Genomic DNA, 18,827 nt, shown 5'->3' with positions numbered 1-18,827 from the left:
GGGTGCGGGTTTTATACTACCCAAACCCGCACCCGAAATTCCCACCCGAACCCGAACCCAAAAGCTATTCGGGTGACAAAATAACACCCACGCCCACACCCGTTGGGTTGGGTTTTTTTCACCCAAACCCAAACCCGCAACAAAATACATAAAATATATTTTTCTTACGATTTTCTTACAACTTTCCATAAAATATATATATATATATATAGAGGAGGGTTATATTTACTCCAGGAGTAAGTTATTATAACTTACTCCAAATCAAGACCATTGATTATTCTCAATCTAGTGGTTAAAAATAATAAGTAATAGTTTTCTCTCTCCACATTTAATTACTTATTATTTTTAACCCCTAGATTGAAAATAATCAATGGTCTAGATTTGGAGTAGGTTATAATAACTTACTCCTGGAGTAAATATAACCCTCCTCATATATATATATATATATATATATATATATATATATATATATATATATATATATATATATATATATATATATATATATATATATATATTCGGGTGTGATTTCGGGTTTCGGGCGCGGGTTTCACACTACCCAAACCCGCACCCGAAATATCGGGTGGCACCCGAACCCGAACCCAAATCCAGTCAACTCGGGTTTTCACCCGTTGACTCGGGTTCGGGTGCGGGTGGGCCCCGCGGGTTTGGGTTTGTTTGCCATCCCTACTAGTAGTTAAGAAAAAATCTCAAAAGGAAAATCAACTTTATATACAAAAAAGATTTACTTTGTGATTCTTATGTTCAAGTTCTTCTCTACTATGTCTGCAAGATTAATAAATTCCTTATCATCAATAAAACCGTCATGGTTTGAATCAATAGATTTCAAGACCTTGTTACTCTTCCACGAAGCAAAGAAGCCGCCGGTGATCCTCAATACCTCACGGAGCTCATCTTTGCTAATCCGACCATCGCCATTTGCATCGAATGATGTCTTTAACCATTGCTTGAACTGTTGCAGAGTCATCACGCGTTTTCCATCACTTGACACATTACGCTCTATAAACGTCATAGCAAACCTTAACCAACCACAGAAATTAATTATGCTAGCTGCTTCTATGTGTTTGTTGTTTCTTGTGCTGTTGAATGAATGCAAGTTCCAACAGCGAGATTGATGTTTATATATTGCCACCTTTTAATTTTAATTATGATAAACACGCTTGCTAAAAAAATGTATGATAAACATGCATGCAATAGTAGCAATATAATAATAAAACACGTCTAGTTGCAATAACATATAAGTATAGTATTTAAAGGTACGTATTATAAATATAAATGTAAAGTGGAATAACATGTCCAGTAGCAATGTAACATGCTTTATTGGAAAACAGAATTTGCTTTACTATTTATATACATGCAGTGGTCGGTTGAAACATTAAATCTAAGATAGATACTAAAGTATTAAAAATATGGTTTAAATTTGTTTTTTAATTCCATCAATTTGACAACTTTTTTACTTTTAGGCTATATTGTTTTTATTTATTACAAAATATATCACTTTTTGTTTTTAATTCAGATTTTTTAGTCTTTAAATATTCTTTTATCTAAATATTAATTATTGATTTTAATCAACTTAATATCAAATGCATAAAAGTTTTTTTTGGCTAAATTACAGTTTTAGTCCCATATTTTAATCAACTCACGATATCAGTCCCCCTATTTTATTTTTAAACAGTTTTGATCCTCTTTCTATTTTTAATTTTAAAAAAATGATGATTTGGCATAAGAAAGCTGATGTGTCATTGTGATTTGGTTATTCAATTTTCCACGTAATTTAAAATTATTTATTAAATTTAAAATTAATCAAAAAGTAAATATGAAAAAATAATTTAAAAACTAAAAATATAAAACATTCTGAATTGGGAATAATCACACAATTATCATTAACCATTTTCTTAAATTTATAGTCTAATTTATTTATTTAATAGGCTAGCAACGTTTTAGTAAATATTGATTAAGATGAATCCATTAAACATTCAAGACAATAGTCCTATTCTTCGTCTCATCACTTCCTGATGCATATCAGCAACACTAATTTTGTAATTTCTTTTTCAATTTCAAAAAGGCATTCTATTTTTTTTCCAGATCTATAACAACGTTGTTGTTGGTCTTTTCCGCTACCTTTGTTGATGTCTTTTTCTCGTTGGCTTCAGCTAAGGGTTCAACAATTAAAATTCTGCTTGGTTGCTCTGATTCTTTTTCTGGTTATTGGGTTATTTTACTCTCTTCGTCAATTTCTTTGTCACTTCCATCTTCGTCGCTTCCATGGCTTTCTCCAAAAATTATTTTTTTTAACAGAAACATAAACCTCCGAATGCACGCAGAACAAAATCAATAATTAATCAAAGTTTGCAAGGAGCAGTTGTCAAACATATCAGATCTGGTATTTGCTTGAAGAAAGAACGAACAATACAAGTCACTGACTTCTGACTTGGACGACCCAGATCCAGTATGGAAGATGAATAATAAAAATGAAAGATGATGATTTGTAAAAGAAAATAATAAAGATGGAAGATGAATAATGATTTAATAGATAAAATGAAGAAGAATATCAACTATCAATGCTTGAAGGAATAAATAGATCTGAATTTTCAATTAGGAATTAGGGATTTATAAAAAGATCTCTATTTATTTTAGTTCTTATTTAGAAATCTGAAATTGATAGTAAATTAAAAAAAATCTTTTCCGAAAGATGATGTTAAATCTGAAAGTGACGATGACGATGCGTGTTAGAGGAAGAAGATGGTGATAAATATAAAATATTTTTCAATTTTTCTTAATTATTTTTTTCATATTTTTTTTATTAATTTTAAATTTAATAAATAATTTTAAATTACGTGAAAAATTGAATATCCAAATGACAATGACACATCATTTTTCTTATGCTAGATCATATTTTTTTTAATTAAAAATAAAAATAGGGACCAAAACTGTTTAAAAATAAAATAGGGGGACTAATTTCGTGAAGTGATTAAAATAGGGGGACCAAAACTGTAATTTAATCAAATTTTATATTTTCATTTGTTTGGATAAAAATATGAAAGGTTTATTCAAACATGAATGAGTTTTATAAGAGATATAAAACCAAATAACAAGAATAAAAAGCAAAATTTTTATATGGATAAAAAATAAAATTTAACCACAAATAATAAATAAAAAAAATAGTATATTTACATTGACAAGAAAATATTTAAATTTGTAAATGATAATGAAGTATACACTATTTCGGTAAAAGAAATTAGATAAATACCAACGAGATTAGTGTCTAATAAAAGATATTAAGATCTACAACATACTAAATTTAAAGTTTCAATCTTGATTCATTGTTGATATCTTCTATCAAGCAAAATATACAAGTAATTTTTGTCATGTTTATGTATTATTAGATTAGGTAAATATAATAACAATATTCATTTATTGAATAAGATGTTTGGGAGAAATTTGTAGAGCCTCGCACCACTACCGGTTTCTTGGCAAAGATCCAAAAAAGAAAGGAAAATCGAGATAGAAATATCTATCCAAATAGGTTGTCTCGTGGAGGATATCAAAGACTTGAAAAGATGATGATTGAAGAAAATATAAAACAAAGGGAGAAAGAGTTTGGAGGTTATACAAAGTCTTGATCGCACACCATCTCCACCATCACGCCACAAGAAATGGAAGATGGCACACTAAAGAAAAGATGGCGAGTTCACATCAGATGCTACACACGAAGTGGCTTAAAAGATTGTAAGTAGCTAGATACTTTTTTCAACAATATTTATGTTAGTTAAATCAATTTTGTAAAGATGAAATTTCATATGTGTTATAGGATGATCTGGTTGAACAAACCAAAGCTGGCCTCTTCACTTCACAAGATCGTCATGACATCTTGGTAGAAACGATTGAAACCGAGGAGCATCCTGGGCGTGTCCGTGGTCTTGGAAGAGGCGTTGGCTTCAAGGTATTTTTGGACCATCCTAGTTGAGTTGGGGAAGGAAAGGGAGAAATGGAAGGAGGAGCAGGATAAAAAGTCGGAGACGGAGAGAGAGAGAGGTGGAGGGAGGAGCAGGAGAAGATCTTAGAGGAGGAGAGGGATAGATTGTTGCAGACGGTGCGGGAGAGTGTCTATAAGGAGCAAGAGGAGTGAGAGAGGATGAATGAGGAGGAGCTTGAGAAGGTGTCCGAGAAACGTATTCGTGATGTTCTTTAGGTATAAGTTGTATGTTGTTGTCATTATTGTTTGCGTATTTTAATTTTGTATTGTATTTATGTTGTTTTTATGATGCATAAATTGAATTTCTTAGGACTACTCAGCCACACAAATCAGTTGGAAATGCACGAGAATATAATTGAGAAAGTTACATGTGGTACAGGCGCAAAAGAAAGTTTTTTTGCCAACCAGGATAGTATTGAACCCACACCACCAAAACAAGATAGCCTTAAGAGACTAGAAATGATGATTGAGAGTATTAAAAACCCATACTTAGGTATTAAATTAAGTCATGACCCATATCAATTATTTATACTTTCTATGATATTTGTACATGAATTTTTTAAGGGAGATGTGTACCTAGACAATTCCATATTATAAATTTGGTGCTCGGAAGTATACTTTTTATGTTGATTTCTATTTAAATTCATATGTACTGGTACTTTAACATAAAGACACGCTCTTGCAAGTACGTCGATGAGCTACGTGCTGAAAGAAATATTCTAAACAATTATTGTATCATAGATTAGATCCATCGCGGATTGCTCTTACTCGCGGTTCTCCAAGACACAATATATTAATTTACGTACTAGACATGTTGCAAAGGAACTTCAAAGATGTTATTTGGCCCGTTTTAGCGCAAGAAAGTATATATTAATTTTTGTTTTTATTTATAAATCAATTTTATACATATTATTAATTATTAATGTTTATGTAGTGAACATTTACAACTAATTATTATATGTTTCAAGAAAAATACTATAGTTATGATTTGCTCATTGCACTTTGGACTACCTAATATTGTGGTTAAACCTTTGAATGAGTAATGTTAGACAAATGCGTCTTATCTAGATGGGGTGAATAGATCCCCAATTGAAATTTTTGGTAAAAATGTTGTTTTAAAATGTTTTTTTAACTATGGACAGTGGAACACACCCATATCAAATCGTCTAATCCGAACTGTTATCGGAAAACTCAGATATGTGTTAAAACCTCTAAAATGTGAAATGATTATGACAATTTATTGAATCAATATACTTCAACGATCACCACAATCTGTTTGAATTAAAACACGCAAGTAATCAATTTCCAATAAAATGATTTAAACAAAATTAAGTGAAGCAATTTATCGAGCACTTATTGTGCAGTCAATTTTGACCAGAATTTTCTTAAGGTTTTGTTGATATGAAATCTAATTACAATCACTAAGATTGTAATCAACACAATAAAACAATTTTGAAACAACACTAATCAATCTAATCGTATCGATTGCACAATTTCAGAATTTGATAATTTGCTTTTGAAAGTAAATGATATATATATATATATATATATATATATATATATATATATATAGAGAGAGAGAGAGAGAGAGAGAGAGAGAGAGAGAGAGAGAGAGGACACAAGGATTTTTTTAGGCAGTTCACCAATCGTCCTCGCTATGGCTACGTCCACCCTCAATTCCAAAGGAATTGAGATACTCAATCTTACTTTGCAAAATCTGTTTGCAAGAGAAATGTAGCAATCCAACCCTACAAACCCTATGTTTGATGTTGATCCTAACACTTCTCTTCCCTTATTATGAGTTTGATCAAGTCACCCAATAATACCAATATAATTCACCGTCTCGTGCTACTCCTTTGCAAGAAACCACCATTATTTAAAGCTTTCACTCGGTCGAATCCAAATTGCAAATTGTTGTCACCCAACTTTAATATATACCTAACTCACAGGATACAATTGCGAAGGGACAACCATCAAATAATTCAAAACTTCTATCTCAAAGCTATTGAAGGGCAATCAGATATCCAAAATTGAGAAGACACACTCATAGAAAGGAATGACGCATTCTCCATACCCGCTTCAAATTCTCTTGTCCTCGTTCGGAGACAGTACACCTCAATCCGTAGAGGGACATACTTCCAAGAAAGATCTGTCTAGGCTACCCTTGCGAACAAAGATGGAAAGCGTCGACAAAGTGACATGATCAACCAAGGAAGTGAAAACATATGTTTTCGTTTTTGACTCTTGATAGACACGATACAAAAAGTTAGTGTGTTGTGAAGATTCAGATAACTAAGGAACAAAATAACACCTTAAGAAAATAAAAGATTGGATCTTCCAAAATTGCGTATTGATTTGTCAAAGAAAATACTTTAGATCACCTCACGAAGATACTTGAATATTTTAGTTTTCAAAGATTGTTAAGATGGAACATATGAAACGACATATGTAGCGTGGGGCGCATTTAATGCGCGAATTCTCAAGGTCACCAATGACACCCTTTGGATTTCCATTTGAATAAATGAACGGACAGTACAAAAGGGAAGATACGACAAAAACTCTCGCACCGCCGAGCAGATTAAGGGCTTGAGGAAACTATTTTGGGTTGACCACAAGAGCGAACAAGCCCGACCCAGAGAAAACCATGATTCCTTCAACTACCTGCAACAGAGGTGCACCTCCTGGGAAGAGTATATGAGATCGAGCTCCAAGATCTTTTCAGATTTTACGCCTTAAGAATATCAGGTGGTTATAACCGCTCCCTTATATAAATAGAAAATGCGTCATTCACCAGATACACAATTTCAAATTCAAATTTTATTCAAAATTCTTCTTCACATACTAACTTGAGCGTTTGAGTATTAACTTTATAGGTCAATCCCTCTATCGTACTTTCCTAACATAACAAGTAATGTTCTTTCGAGTTACATAGTATTCTAAATAATTAAAAAGTTCCGTATCAATAGGCTTGTATTTCAAATTCAAATTTTATTTAAAATTATTCTTCACATATTAACTTGAGCGTTTGAGTATTAACTTTATAGGTGGTTCCCTCTATTCTACTTTCATAACGTAACAAGTAATGTTCTTTCGGTGACAGAATATTCTAAATAATAAAAAAATTCCGTATCAATAGGCTTGTAGTCATTTTCATAAAGTAACAAGTAATGTTTTTTCAAGTTACATAATATTCTAAATAATTAAAAAGCTCCGTATCAATAGGCTTGTATTCATTTATATAATATAGTTTTTGCCTTTTCCAAAAAGAAAAGAGTTTTACAAACAGATATAATTTCATAAAAAAGGTAAAGTTGTTTCTAGTTAAGAAATAAGGATTGTTTCTTCAAGTTAAGAAATAAAAATAATAATAAAGGCAAAGATGATATGGAAACCGACCAAATTAAAATGCATTTGCTTATTATTGTTATTTCTGTCCAACTTTTTCTTTCATTATTATCATCACTAGTAGCAATATATAATATTCACAAAGATGCATATAGGGAATGGAATAATTAACATGTCTGGTTGTAACAATATATAATATAGTATTTAAAAGTATGTACTAAAAATATAAACGTAAAGTTTGATAACATATAAGTATCTATGCTATGCAACACCCTTTCTGGGGGAACAAAGAACATGCCTTCCTTACTTTGCACTAGTTTTGTCGAAAATTTAATTTTTATGTCAATTAAATAATACCAAAGCATTAAAATTCCAGTTTAAAGTTGTATATAGTGGCATAAAATATTCAACCCTTTTTTTTAATTTTTGAAAAAGGTCTTTTTAAGAATTGCAGTTATATTCATTTTAGTTCATCCAATATGAGCTAAATAAAGAGATTGAATCTTTCACGTGTATTATACGAGGGGTTAAATCAAACATGAATAAATTTTATATATAAGGATATAAAACCAAATAACATAAATAAAATTTATTTGGTATCAAATAAATTTGTGATTTTTTCTATTGTATTTATATATTTTAACTGTAAATAAAATTTATGTTATTATAAAATTAAAAATATTAAAAATATAGTAATAATAAACATTGTTTAATTTGTAATTCTATACCACATCACAATTTAAAAAATATTAAAAATTTATCTATTTTTTTTACAACTCTTCCCTATCAAAGCCCTCTTATCACCGCTCTTTCAAATTTTCAAACAAAGTCTAAGACAATGAATATGTGTCTATTATCTTTATATCAAATGTTTTTTCAATTTCTAATTGACGTGAGACCTAATTATTGACACTTGAATTTCAATAATCATCTTCATAAGTGTGAGCCGTCCAACATCACTAGTCTGGATTCATACTAGAATCCCACTTCCGCTTCCCACTAATACACCACTACAACAAATAATACATTTCATGACGGAATATTTCACCTCACAAAACAAAAATCAAAAGTGTAAACCATAGACGCGTCACATTTTAATATATATTTTTTAAAATATCATATATTTCCTCGATTTTGCTGGAAACCGAGGGGAAAAATATTTAAAGGACGCGTCTTCGAATCCCAGCAACTATATTTTATCACCTTTTAGTTTTTTAAAATTTTTTTATGACCTATTACCCTGGTTTTACTGAAAACCGAGAGGTAAAGTATATAGAGAACATGTCTTCGAATCCCAGCAACTACACCTTACCCCTCGGTTTTTGTTAAAAACCGAGGTAAAAAGTAGCGCAGTTTTAAAAATCCAAAAAATGCAGTTGATGGGGATCGACCCCATGACCAATATCACCTTTAAAAAAATTTAAAAACTTTTTTATGACCTATTAACTTGGAATTTCTAAAAACCGAGTGGGTAAAGTAGCGTATTTTATTATATTTTTTTAATTTTTTTATTTATGATCAATTTGATGAAAAAATTAAGTAACAAATCTTTGCCGTCAATATATAAAGTAACAATGGTCAAGACATTGTCAACTCATCAATCCACATGAAACATTAGTGATCCGCGTGAAACTCTAACTAGCTAATCAAAACGTGAATGCCTCAACTATATTGAATGCAAAGTGCTAAAATTTAAACTTAACATGTTGGAAACAATGATACAGAAAGCAAGAGAAGGAAAATATTCAAAGTTAGTTTTTTAATGTAATATTTTATTTAGTAATTCTTTGTTAAAATTGTTTAATGTTAGTTGTAGTCGTATCTAGTAAAATGTTTAATATTGTTGTAGAAATTTAGTATTCAAGGCTTCTATTGATTTGATTAATTTGTCGTCGTTGTTGTTGATGTTGTTGAGATTTAATGTTTAAAGATTTCATGAATTTTGGTGTTGTTGTTGTTGTTGTTGTTGTTGTTGTCGTCGTCGTCGTTACTTTTGTTGTTGAGATTTAATGTTTAAGTATTCTATTGATTCTATTGATTTGTTGTTGTTGTTGAGATTTAACATTTAAAGATTCCATGAATTTTGTTGTTGTTGTTGTTGTTGTTGTTGTTGTTGTTGTTGTTGTTGTTGTTGTTGTTGTTGTTGTTGTTGTTGTTGTTGTTGTTGTTGTTGTTGTTGTTGTTGTTGTTGTTGTTGTTGTTGTTGTTGTTGTTGTTGTTGTTGTTGTTGTTGTTGTTGTTATTTTTGTTGTGAAATTTAATGCTTAAGGATTCTATTGATTTTGTTTTTGTCTTGTTATAGGTGTTGTTGTTGATGACGAGGAAGATTTAGAATTTGTTAAAAAAATTAGTGCTTTGAAAACGTAAAAAAAAAGGTTAAAATTAAAATTTTGTAAACAGGACTTTATCCCTCGATTATTGTTAAAAACCAAGGTAAAAAGTAGCGCAGTTTTAAAAATCCAAAAAATGCAATTGCTAGAGATCGAACCCATGACTAGTGTCAATTTTCCTCTCAAGTGTGAGTCACCGACATCACTAGACTTGATTCATACTAAAATCCCTCTAATATCCTCCATCAAATCTATCATAACTCTGAGATCACTTGTTGGAGAGTCCGGAGAGCGCTAGAAGTGCTAATGGACTAAACATTCTGAATCCAAATACCTTGACACCATACATCCACCCAAAATCTTAAGGCAATATAAATGTGGATATATTCTCTTTTATATACCCAACATTTTCTTCATTTTTAGTCGATGTGAGACATAACTATTCATAGTTGAATTCTAACAATCTCTTCGAAAAATGTGAGCCATCCAACATATAACATGGATCCATACTAGAATTCCACTTCCATTTCCAACCGACTTTAACCAGAATGGATACTACTTATTTGAAAGTCCCAGAAGCGTTGAGAGTGTGTTAATGAGCTAAATGTTCAAGAATGAATCTAATAAAGTAATATCATTCCACTTGCTCTATTGATCTCGAAACAAAAATTTTAATTTTGCATACAATACAAAGATATGATAGCTGATAATTTAATCGGTATATTAAATACAATAGATTAAAGACATTTACAATGAATCAAAACTTGTAGTAGTAATCACAAATATTAAAATTCTTGAAACAAAACATTATCGCCCATTGTTAGCTCAATATACACATACAGACAGTTACTCCGTGATTCTTATGTTCAAGTGTTTCTCTGCAAACCGTGCAAGATTAACAAACTCCTTATCATCAATGAACCCGTCATTGTTAGAATCAACAGATTTCAAAACCTTACTAGTCTTCCATGAAGCAAAGAGGCCACCGAAGATCCTCAACGCCTGACGCAGCTCACCTTTGCTGATCCGACCATCACCATTTGCATCGAATGATGCCTTTAACCATTGCCTAAACTGTTGCAGAGTCATCACACGCTTCCCGTCACTCGAAATATTACGCTCTATAAATGCCATTGGAACCAACCACAAAGTAATTAGTTTAGCTAGCTGCGTTTGTGGAATGATGAATGCAAGTTCCAAACAGTTGGATTGGTATTTATATGTCACCATTTAGTACTAAATATGATAAACATGCAGCAATAATAGTAGTGATAGTTTCATAAAAAAATATAGTAGTACTATTCACATTGATAGATAGATACACAGAATGGAATAATGAATATGTGCAGTTGCAAGAATGTATAATATAGTATCTACAAGTATATATTATAACAATAAACGTACAGAAGAAGAATAATATAACTGTTGGGTGGCTCATTTATTTAGAAAAAGCAAAAAAGAGAGAAGTGTTATTACTATTAGTATTTTGGTGGGACAACGTGTCTAAAACAAGGGTCCATGTTTTTGTGAACAAAAGGAATTTAAAGTTTTAAAAAGCTAAAGTAATATAAACATGGACAGTAGCCGTAACTGGCTACCCAGAGAAAAAAGAGGTAAGGTGAGATTTAAAAAGGAAATTGATTTCAACTCATGGAAAGTGTGTATAACAAATTTATCCGATTCTAACAGTAAATTCAGTATGTTATTTCTATTACATAACTAGTCGTTTTTTCTTAACAGTAAAATAGGGTGCCTTCTAAAGTTTTGGCATTCTTTTAGAAGTTGATTCAAAATAGGTTGTAGTTTGGCAAAATTCTCTAAGGTGTTCAATTGTGTTGGGTTTAGTAATGGCTGTGTGTTGTCTAAGATCGGCCTTAGGGGTAGGTCATTAAGGCTACTGTTTAGGACTTCATTTTTTTTTTTTATATCTATGTAGTTCTAATTAAATAATAAAATCTATTAAAAAATTATAATAATAACAATAATTTAAGATATGTATTGTATAATTAGTTAATTTAAAAATTAATATCGTTTTAAGTTTTCGGAGATTATTTGTAGGTTTACCATAGTTTAACTGCGGAAAATAAAGAAGTTATATTTTGTTATAGCCATAATTAATATTTTTAGACCGTTTTTAACCACGACTTACCCGTGAAACTTTTTTAACCTTATGCGATAACCCACTTTGCATGTTCTCAAAGACAATCATGTTAAAAGTCATACTTATAAATAATAAATTTTTAAGTTCTCCTGCATAAAAGAAATACTTGAATTAATTAAGTTTGTTTTTAAAGAAATTTGGTAATGTTTTTTCGATTACGATTTTTTTAAATGATAACAAAAGTGTTTAGATGAATTGATTTTACTATCAATGAAAAGAAAATATTAAATAAAATTGATTATCTACCATATAAGAAAAGTTATAGCTCTGGAAAACTCTAATATACCCTTTATTCTACTTCTGCCACATCACTAAAAAGCTGGTTTTTTTGGTCTTTATACACTAAAACCCTAACTTTTAATATTATAATATTACTACCCTCATTATTATATAAACTAAAATAATTTTGAGTAATAATTATATTTTGTTTACTTGATTGATTTGGTGGCGTGTAAGTTGTAAAGGAAAAGCAAAAGATACGGTAGACTTGTACTTTGCAACATTGAGAAGTATTATTTAATATTATAATTTTGTACTATGCAACATTGAGAACTATTATTTACAGATTGATTTGACAAAGTTGAGTTTTGAAATTGAAAAAGAAATGAAAGCAGTTTGTTTCATTTGCAATTGGGTCAGCATCAAACCAAAAATAAAACAAAGTTGATAAATAGTTGAAGACAATACAAAATGACCCTATACGTAAAAGAAGGAATGGTAGTTTTGGATATTCGAATCATTAAAACTTTGCGAATGCACGGGCACACCAGTATTCGGGTACACCACCACTTGTGCGAACGCACCGGTAATACATCAATACCCTACGGACACATGGGTACACCAATACCTGTGCGAATGCACATGTAACACACCAGTCTTAAAAATATATGGTATAATTTAATATAAAAATTAATTTTAAAATTATATATTGATAGTGATATAGCTAAAAGGTATTGATTTATCTAAACAATATTTTTTTTCGATAAGCAATGATGATATTAACATAGAGCACAAAAAGTGCTCAAAACCAGAATTCATTACAAGGTATAGAGAAACACCAAACCAACAGATTACATCATAAATTAAATAAAATTACATGTAGTCTACCGAATAATGATGCCATTCATAAAAATTGCACAATACCTTCTGCTTGTTTTCGATTACCAACCACCACCAAGATAGCATCTTCACACTATGCACAATTTCGTCCAAATCTACAACAACATTGTTAAATATTATGTCGTTTCGCTTCTTCCAAATTCTACAACAAGTTGCCATCCAAATGCATCCCACCCTTTTCCTAGAACACCTACGCCTCAAAGAGTCCAGCAAATACAGAAAATGAGAAATGCAATTTGTGGCCAGCAATGGCTCAATGTCCAGCCAAACATAAATGGATTTCCACAAACTGATAACAAATTCGCAATTGAGAAAAAGATGCTGAATATCTTCCATCTGACTGCAGCCAAACACGCAAAAATTTACCTCCTGAGGCACCATAATTCCTCTTTTAATGAGTTGAGCTTTTGTAGCAAGTCTGTTTTGGAAAAGCCTCCACCCAAAAATTTTAACTTTTGATGGCATCCACAATTTCCATAGAATATTGATAGCCTCTAAACACAATGGATCCTCTACCCTTGCACCACGACCCTGCATCAACCTCTTATAATATACTGATACCTTGAATACACCATGTTCATTTAAAGGCCATATGAAGCTATCTTGAACATTAATCCTTGGCTGAACATCATACAGAATTTGCTTCAAGACATGGAGTTCCTCACCTGCCTCTGAGTGTGTGTCTACAATCCAATCTGAAAAGCTCCAAATCCATTTGTTGTCAACCCACGTTCCAATTGATTCCACACTACATTCAGCAGCCTCCCTAACTTGAAATAAAAACGGAAATAACAGATAGAGGGGACTGTTTCCGATCCACCTTTGAGTCCAGAACGACACACGCACCCCATATCCTAGTTTGATTGCCAGCCGCTGTGTGAATCCCTCATCCACCAATGCATCACCAATATTCATTAAGTATTTCCACCATATGGATTCCATACCTTTGTTACCTACTCTCGTTTTGAAAAGAATCCTATCATAGAACCTACCATATCTATTCCCCAGCAATCCTGTCCATATAGCACTATCATCATTTAGGAATCTCCATAACCATTTCGTGAGAAGAGCCCTATTGAAAAGCAGCATATCTTTGACGCCCAAACCACCTTCTTTCTTGGGCAAACAAACCATATTCCAGCTAATCCAGTCAATTCCTTTTTTTCCCTTGTATTATGCCACAGAAAATTCCTCTGAATCTTAACTATCTCAGCCTTCACTTTAATAGGAATCTTAAAGTAGGATAAATAGTAGACAATTTAGATATAACAGAATTAATGAGGGTAACTCTACCCCCAATAGACAATAATCTACCAATCCAAGGAGACAATTTTGATCTCATGCTAATCAAAATCGGATTCCAAAAATTGGTCCTTCTAGGGTTGCCACCAACATTTATACCAAGGAATTTGAATGGGATAAATATCGAACTTACAACATAAGAATTGACTAGCTGCCTGTAGAAAATAATCATCAATACCAATGCCATAAAGCTTACTCTTCCACATATTAACACGTAATCCTGATGCCATTTCAAAGCCACGTAGCAACACTTTGACAGCCCACATATTGCTCCATGAACCTTCTCCTACTAAAATTCGTGTCGCATTTAATCAAATTAAATTTTAAATCATAACAATATTAATCAATTTTATGATTTTTTATTAGAAATAAATTCATAATCAATAATCAGGGCCGGCCCAAGGGCCAAGCTACTCAAGTTAGGGCTTTAGGCCTCAAAAGTTTAGATTTAAAAAAGGCCTCAAATTTTTTCATTTAGTTATAAAAATATATAATGATACTTGAGTCACATATATTATTATAGTTGAGTTGGTAAAATATAAGTCTTTTTTCTTTTTGTTCTTGAGTTTAACTCTTAGAAACCACAAAATTAATATTTTAAAGGCCTAATTTTAAAATTTATTTTAGGCCTCTAAACTGGTTGGGCCGGCCCTGTCAATAATATTAAACTCTAAATTTAAATTAGAGTTATTTTGTGTCGGTTATATAAAGTCTTAAATATATGTACGTTTAGCTTATATATTGTGGTTTGACTTTATATTGTGATATATGTCATCTAATCTATTGAAAATTTTGTTATTACAAGGATTTAATTTTTATTTTAATCTCTTATTCTTTTAAGTTTTAATATACCACGATTTTTTTTAAAATTTATTTGAGACAAAAGAAACCAACACCCAAAGAATGATCTTTAAAAAATATTACAATATTATTTATTTATAATTTTAAAAAAATATTTATAACTTTAATTTTTTTTCTTCTAAATCTGAAAGAAAGAGGGATATTGATCATTCAGTAATAAAATATTTAAAATTAAAAATAAAGTTACTAATTAATTTATAATAATAAAAGATAAAAATATTTTATTATTCTATAAATATTACAAATCTCCGAATTAAACCAAAAGAAATTGCACATTTTGGCTCTGCTAGGGTTTCGCGGAAAATGTCAGAACCACCACCGGTGCCGGTACCGGAACCACCACTGAATCTGTCCCTTGCTACTCCTTTTCCGATTAATGGAGAACACAAGAATACTGAGAAACCAAATAATAATGATAGTATGAACATTCAAATATCAAACGTTGAAGGCACCAAACGTGCTATCTCTTACAAGGGCATGGTCACGGGAGATCTAGATGAGACCATGCAGGACGATGAAGACATTGAAGAACGGGGAGAGGATGGTCATTCTCAGTTTGATCTTGAAGGAATGAAGGTGGAAGAATGTATGGAGGGAGAGTACGAATGTCCCAGATTTGTCCTTTCTGCATGGGAGGAAAAAAGAATTCATCGACCATGGCGGCGAGGTGTGATAGTTAAACTATTGGGGAGAAGAATTGGATACAAGGCTCTAGAGACAAGGCTAAAGCAGATGTGTGTGCGTAAAGGTATCATCAATATCATTGACTTGAGCAATGATTATTATCTGGTTGCTTTTACATATGAAGAAGACAAGAATGCTGCTCTTGTAGATGGCCCTTGGTTCATCTATGATCATTATTTAACTGTAAAGGATTGGAGTCCAGACTTTCACCCGGAACGTGACTCTATTGAGAATGTCGCAGTCTGGATTAGAATATCAGGACTCCAAATCGAGTACTACGATCCTAAGGTGTTAAGCTTCATTGGAGATCGTGTGGGGAAATCAGTGAAAGTTGATAAGAACACCTTGAAACAAGAGCGGGGGAAATACGCGCGTATTTGTGTGGAAGTCAACCTTACAAAACCACTACTTGCAATGTTTACTATCAAAGGAAGGAGGTACAAAATAGAGTACGAAGGGCTGCATTTACTATGCTTGAAATGTGGGAAATTCGGGCATTACAAAGAAGGTTGTCCAACGCAAACTACAGTCATTGCACCCCAAGCGTATGATTCTGGTAGATTCGAGACTATCCCTACTTCAAAAGAGCAAAGTATTGTGGTGCAGGGGAAGGTCACAACACCAAAAAAGACTGCTGATTACGACGAAGGGCCATGGCAGGTGGTGCAGAAGCCAAAGAGAGGGAGAAAGCCACCGGAAAACAAAAAAGGAAATCAAGATCCTCAATTCAATGCTGGCAACGAAAAAAAGGGATCCAGATTTTCTTTATTAATGACAGGGATAGGAGAGTCAAGTGGAGTTGATAAATTCCCGGAGAAAAGCATGGAGGTGGAAAAGGAAACAATGGGAAGTGTTATGAGTACGTTGGAAGTTTTAAACAGTAAAGGAAAAGCAATATTAGAACCAATTAATGTGGTTAATACAGATGGCGATATGCATGGGAATAAAAAGGCAAGCGTTCAGGCTATTGGTCCATGGGAATGGAATAATGCAGACAAGACAAATGAAGCACTTATTTCCTCTTTAAATGAGTTGGCAGTCAAGGATAAGGGACCCACTCTAAACGAAGGGGCGATAAAGAAGGTTGGCGAAGTAATGCAAGACGTGCTCGTCCCAACAACTGGAAGCTCAGGAGTAAAAAGCAATAATGGCAAAAAAGGTAGAGAGAAAAATCGGGCACGTGCTGAAGAACAATTGATCAATCGAAGGTCTAAATAGCTGAGTGCGCGGGCAGATGAGAACTTCAAAAGTAACACACGTGAACCATTGAAAAAAAAGATAGAAAAAATTTATGAAAAGGAACAAACAACAGTTTTCTTGGAAGAAAATACCATGCAGCGTACGTGGAACAACAAGGTTAACACAATAATTCATGAGGAGAAACCAAAGCATGCAATGGAGATTAATAATTCAAATCCCAAGACTGCATGGAATGTCAATTGCACCAATAAAGATAGTGATTTACATAACAATGGAAAAAACATTAAGCCACCAGACACAACATTAGTTTCTCCAGAAAATACAACTACTCTCAATGGCAATTTAGAAGATGGTGGATTGGCGGTATTAAAGGAGGATATCGCAGGATTCATCATAACTGAAGACAAGGATATGGAGGATGAGGAAGCTGGAAAGGACTCCATTGAGTCAGCTCAGTAGTAGTTCGTGGGTTCAATGTTACTCTCTTAGGTGTAATGATGATTATGAACAATAATATAATCACCTGGAACTGCAGAGGAGCAGCAGGAAAAGAATTCTTTAGATATGTGAAGCATGTTCGTGATATTTATAACCCCATTATTCTAGTTATCATGGAAACTAGATGTGATCCTTGTAGGGTTGCTAAAACTCTAAATAAGTTAGGATTTGATAACTATGTGGCCAACAGTAACAACGGGTTTGCTGGTGGTATTATTGTTGCTTGGAAGAATGATAGTGTGCATCTCCAGCCGGAAAAGATTGAAGAGCAATATATTCATTTGAAAGTTGAACATAAGAATGGGCATGACTGGCTCTTTACAGCCATTTATGCCAGTCCTAATGATATAAAAAGAAAAAGTTTGTGGGAGCATCTTAAGCAAATAGCTGGTAACATTAATAATCCTTGGCTGCTTTCAGGGGATTTTAATGATATTGCTTTTACGAATGAAAAAAAAGGAGGAGCCATAGCGTCGAGCAAGAAGTGTAAATTGTTCAGGGATAACATGGAGGAGTGTAATCTTATGGATCTGGGTGCCAGTGGACCAGCTTATACATGGCGTGGCCCGATTTATCATGGGGGACAACAAATCTTCGAACGATTAGATAGGGCCTTGAGTAATGAGGAATGGAGGTTGCAATTCCATGAAGCTTCAACCAAGGTGTTACCTAGAGTGGATTTTTCTGATCATCACCCTATTATGATCACTCTTACTAGCAATACTCGAGTAAGAGGACCCCGAAGATTCCGATTTGAAAGTGCTTGGATGATGGAGGATAATTACAAAAATAGATTGATGGGAATCTGGAAGAAAGAGGACAGCTTGATAAACAATCTTAGTAGGGTGGAATATGATACGAGTAACTGGCAGTGTTATTCCATAAACCACATGCAACGAGGAAAAAGAATAATTATGGCAAGATTGAATGGTATTCAGAAACGACTCTATGAACAAAGCAATAATAGAGCCATGCAAAGGCTGGAAAATAAACTACAGAATGACTTGGCAAGGATCCTCAAGCAAGAAGAACTCATGTGGTTCCAGCGATCGAGATCTAAGTGGCTTGCGGAGGGTGATAGGAATACTAAGTATTATCACCTCAAGACAATTAATAGGCGAAGGAAAACAAGATTGTTATGCTTAAAGATGATAATGGCTGTTGGATAGAAGATGATAGTCAAATAAGAGGCATGGTTAGTAATTACTATCACCAACTATTCACTGAGAATGAGAATCTGGACTGTTGGAGGCACACGAGTATCACCTACCCCGAGGTGAACATACATGATATCAACCAATTGGATGCGAATGTTCAGCAAGAGGAGATC

At 32.7% G+C, this 18,827-nt stretch overlaps 1 protein-coding gene and 1 pseudogene across 1 annotated transcript; one reads left to right on the top strand and one right to left on the bottom strand.

Annotated features, from left to right (window-relative positions):
• Positions 1-526: 526 nt before the first annotated feature.
• LOC131594162 (calmodulin-like protein 5) lies at positions 527-10,806 on the bottom strand (annotated as a pseudogene).
• Positions 10,807-15,418: 4,612 nt separating this feature from the next.
• On the top strand, positions 15,419-17,017 carry LOC131598601 (uncharacterized). Its single transcript, XM_058871183.1, has one exon. The coding sequence runs from the start codon at positions 15,419-15,421 to the stop codon at positions 17,015-17,017; it is 1,599 nt and encodes a 532-aa protein (XP_058727166.1).
• The last annotated feature ends 1,810 nt before the right edge of the window (positions 17,018-18,827 follow it).

The sequence above is a fragment of the Vicia villosa genome, linkage group LG4 (genome assembly GCF_029867415.1).
Source record: "Vicia villosa cultivar HV-30 ecotype Madison, WI linkage group LG4, Vvil1.0, whole genome shotgun sequence".
Lineage (NCBI taxonomy): Eukaryota > Viridiplantae > Streptophyta > Magnoliopsida > Fabales > Fabaceae > Vicia > Vicia villosa.
This window is presented reverse-complemented; position numbering and strand designations above follow the sequence as displayed.

Coding starts and splice junctions, on each gene's coding strand:
- LOC131598601 (XM_058871183.1), top strand. CDS start 15,419: ATGTCAGAACCACCACCGGTGCCGGTACCGGAACCACCACTGAATCTG.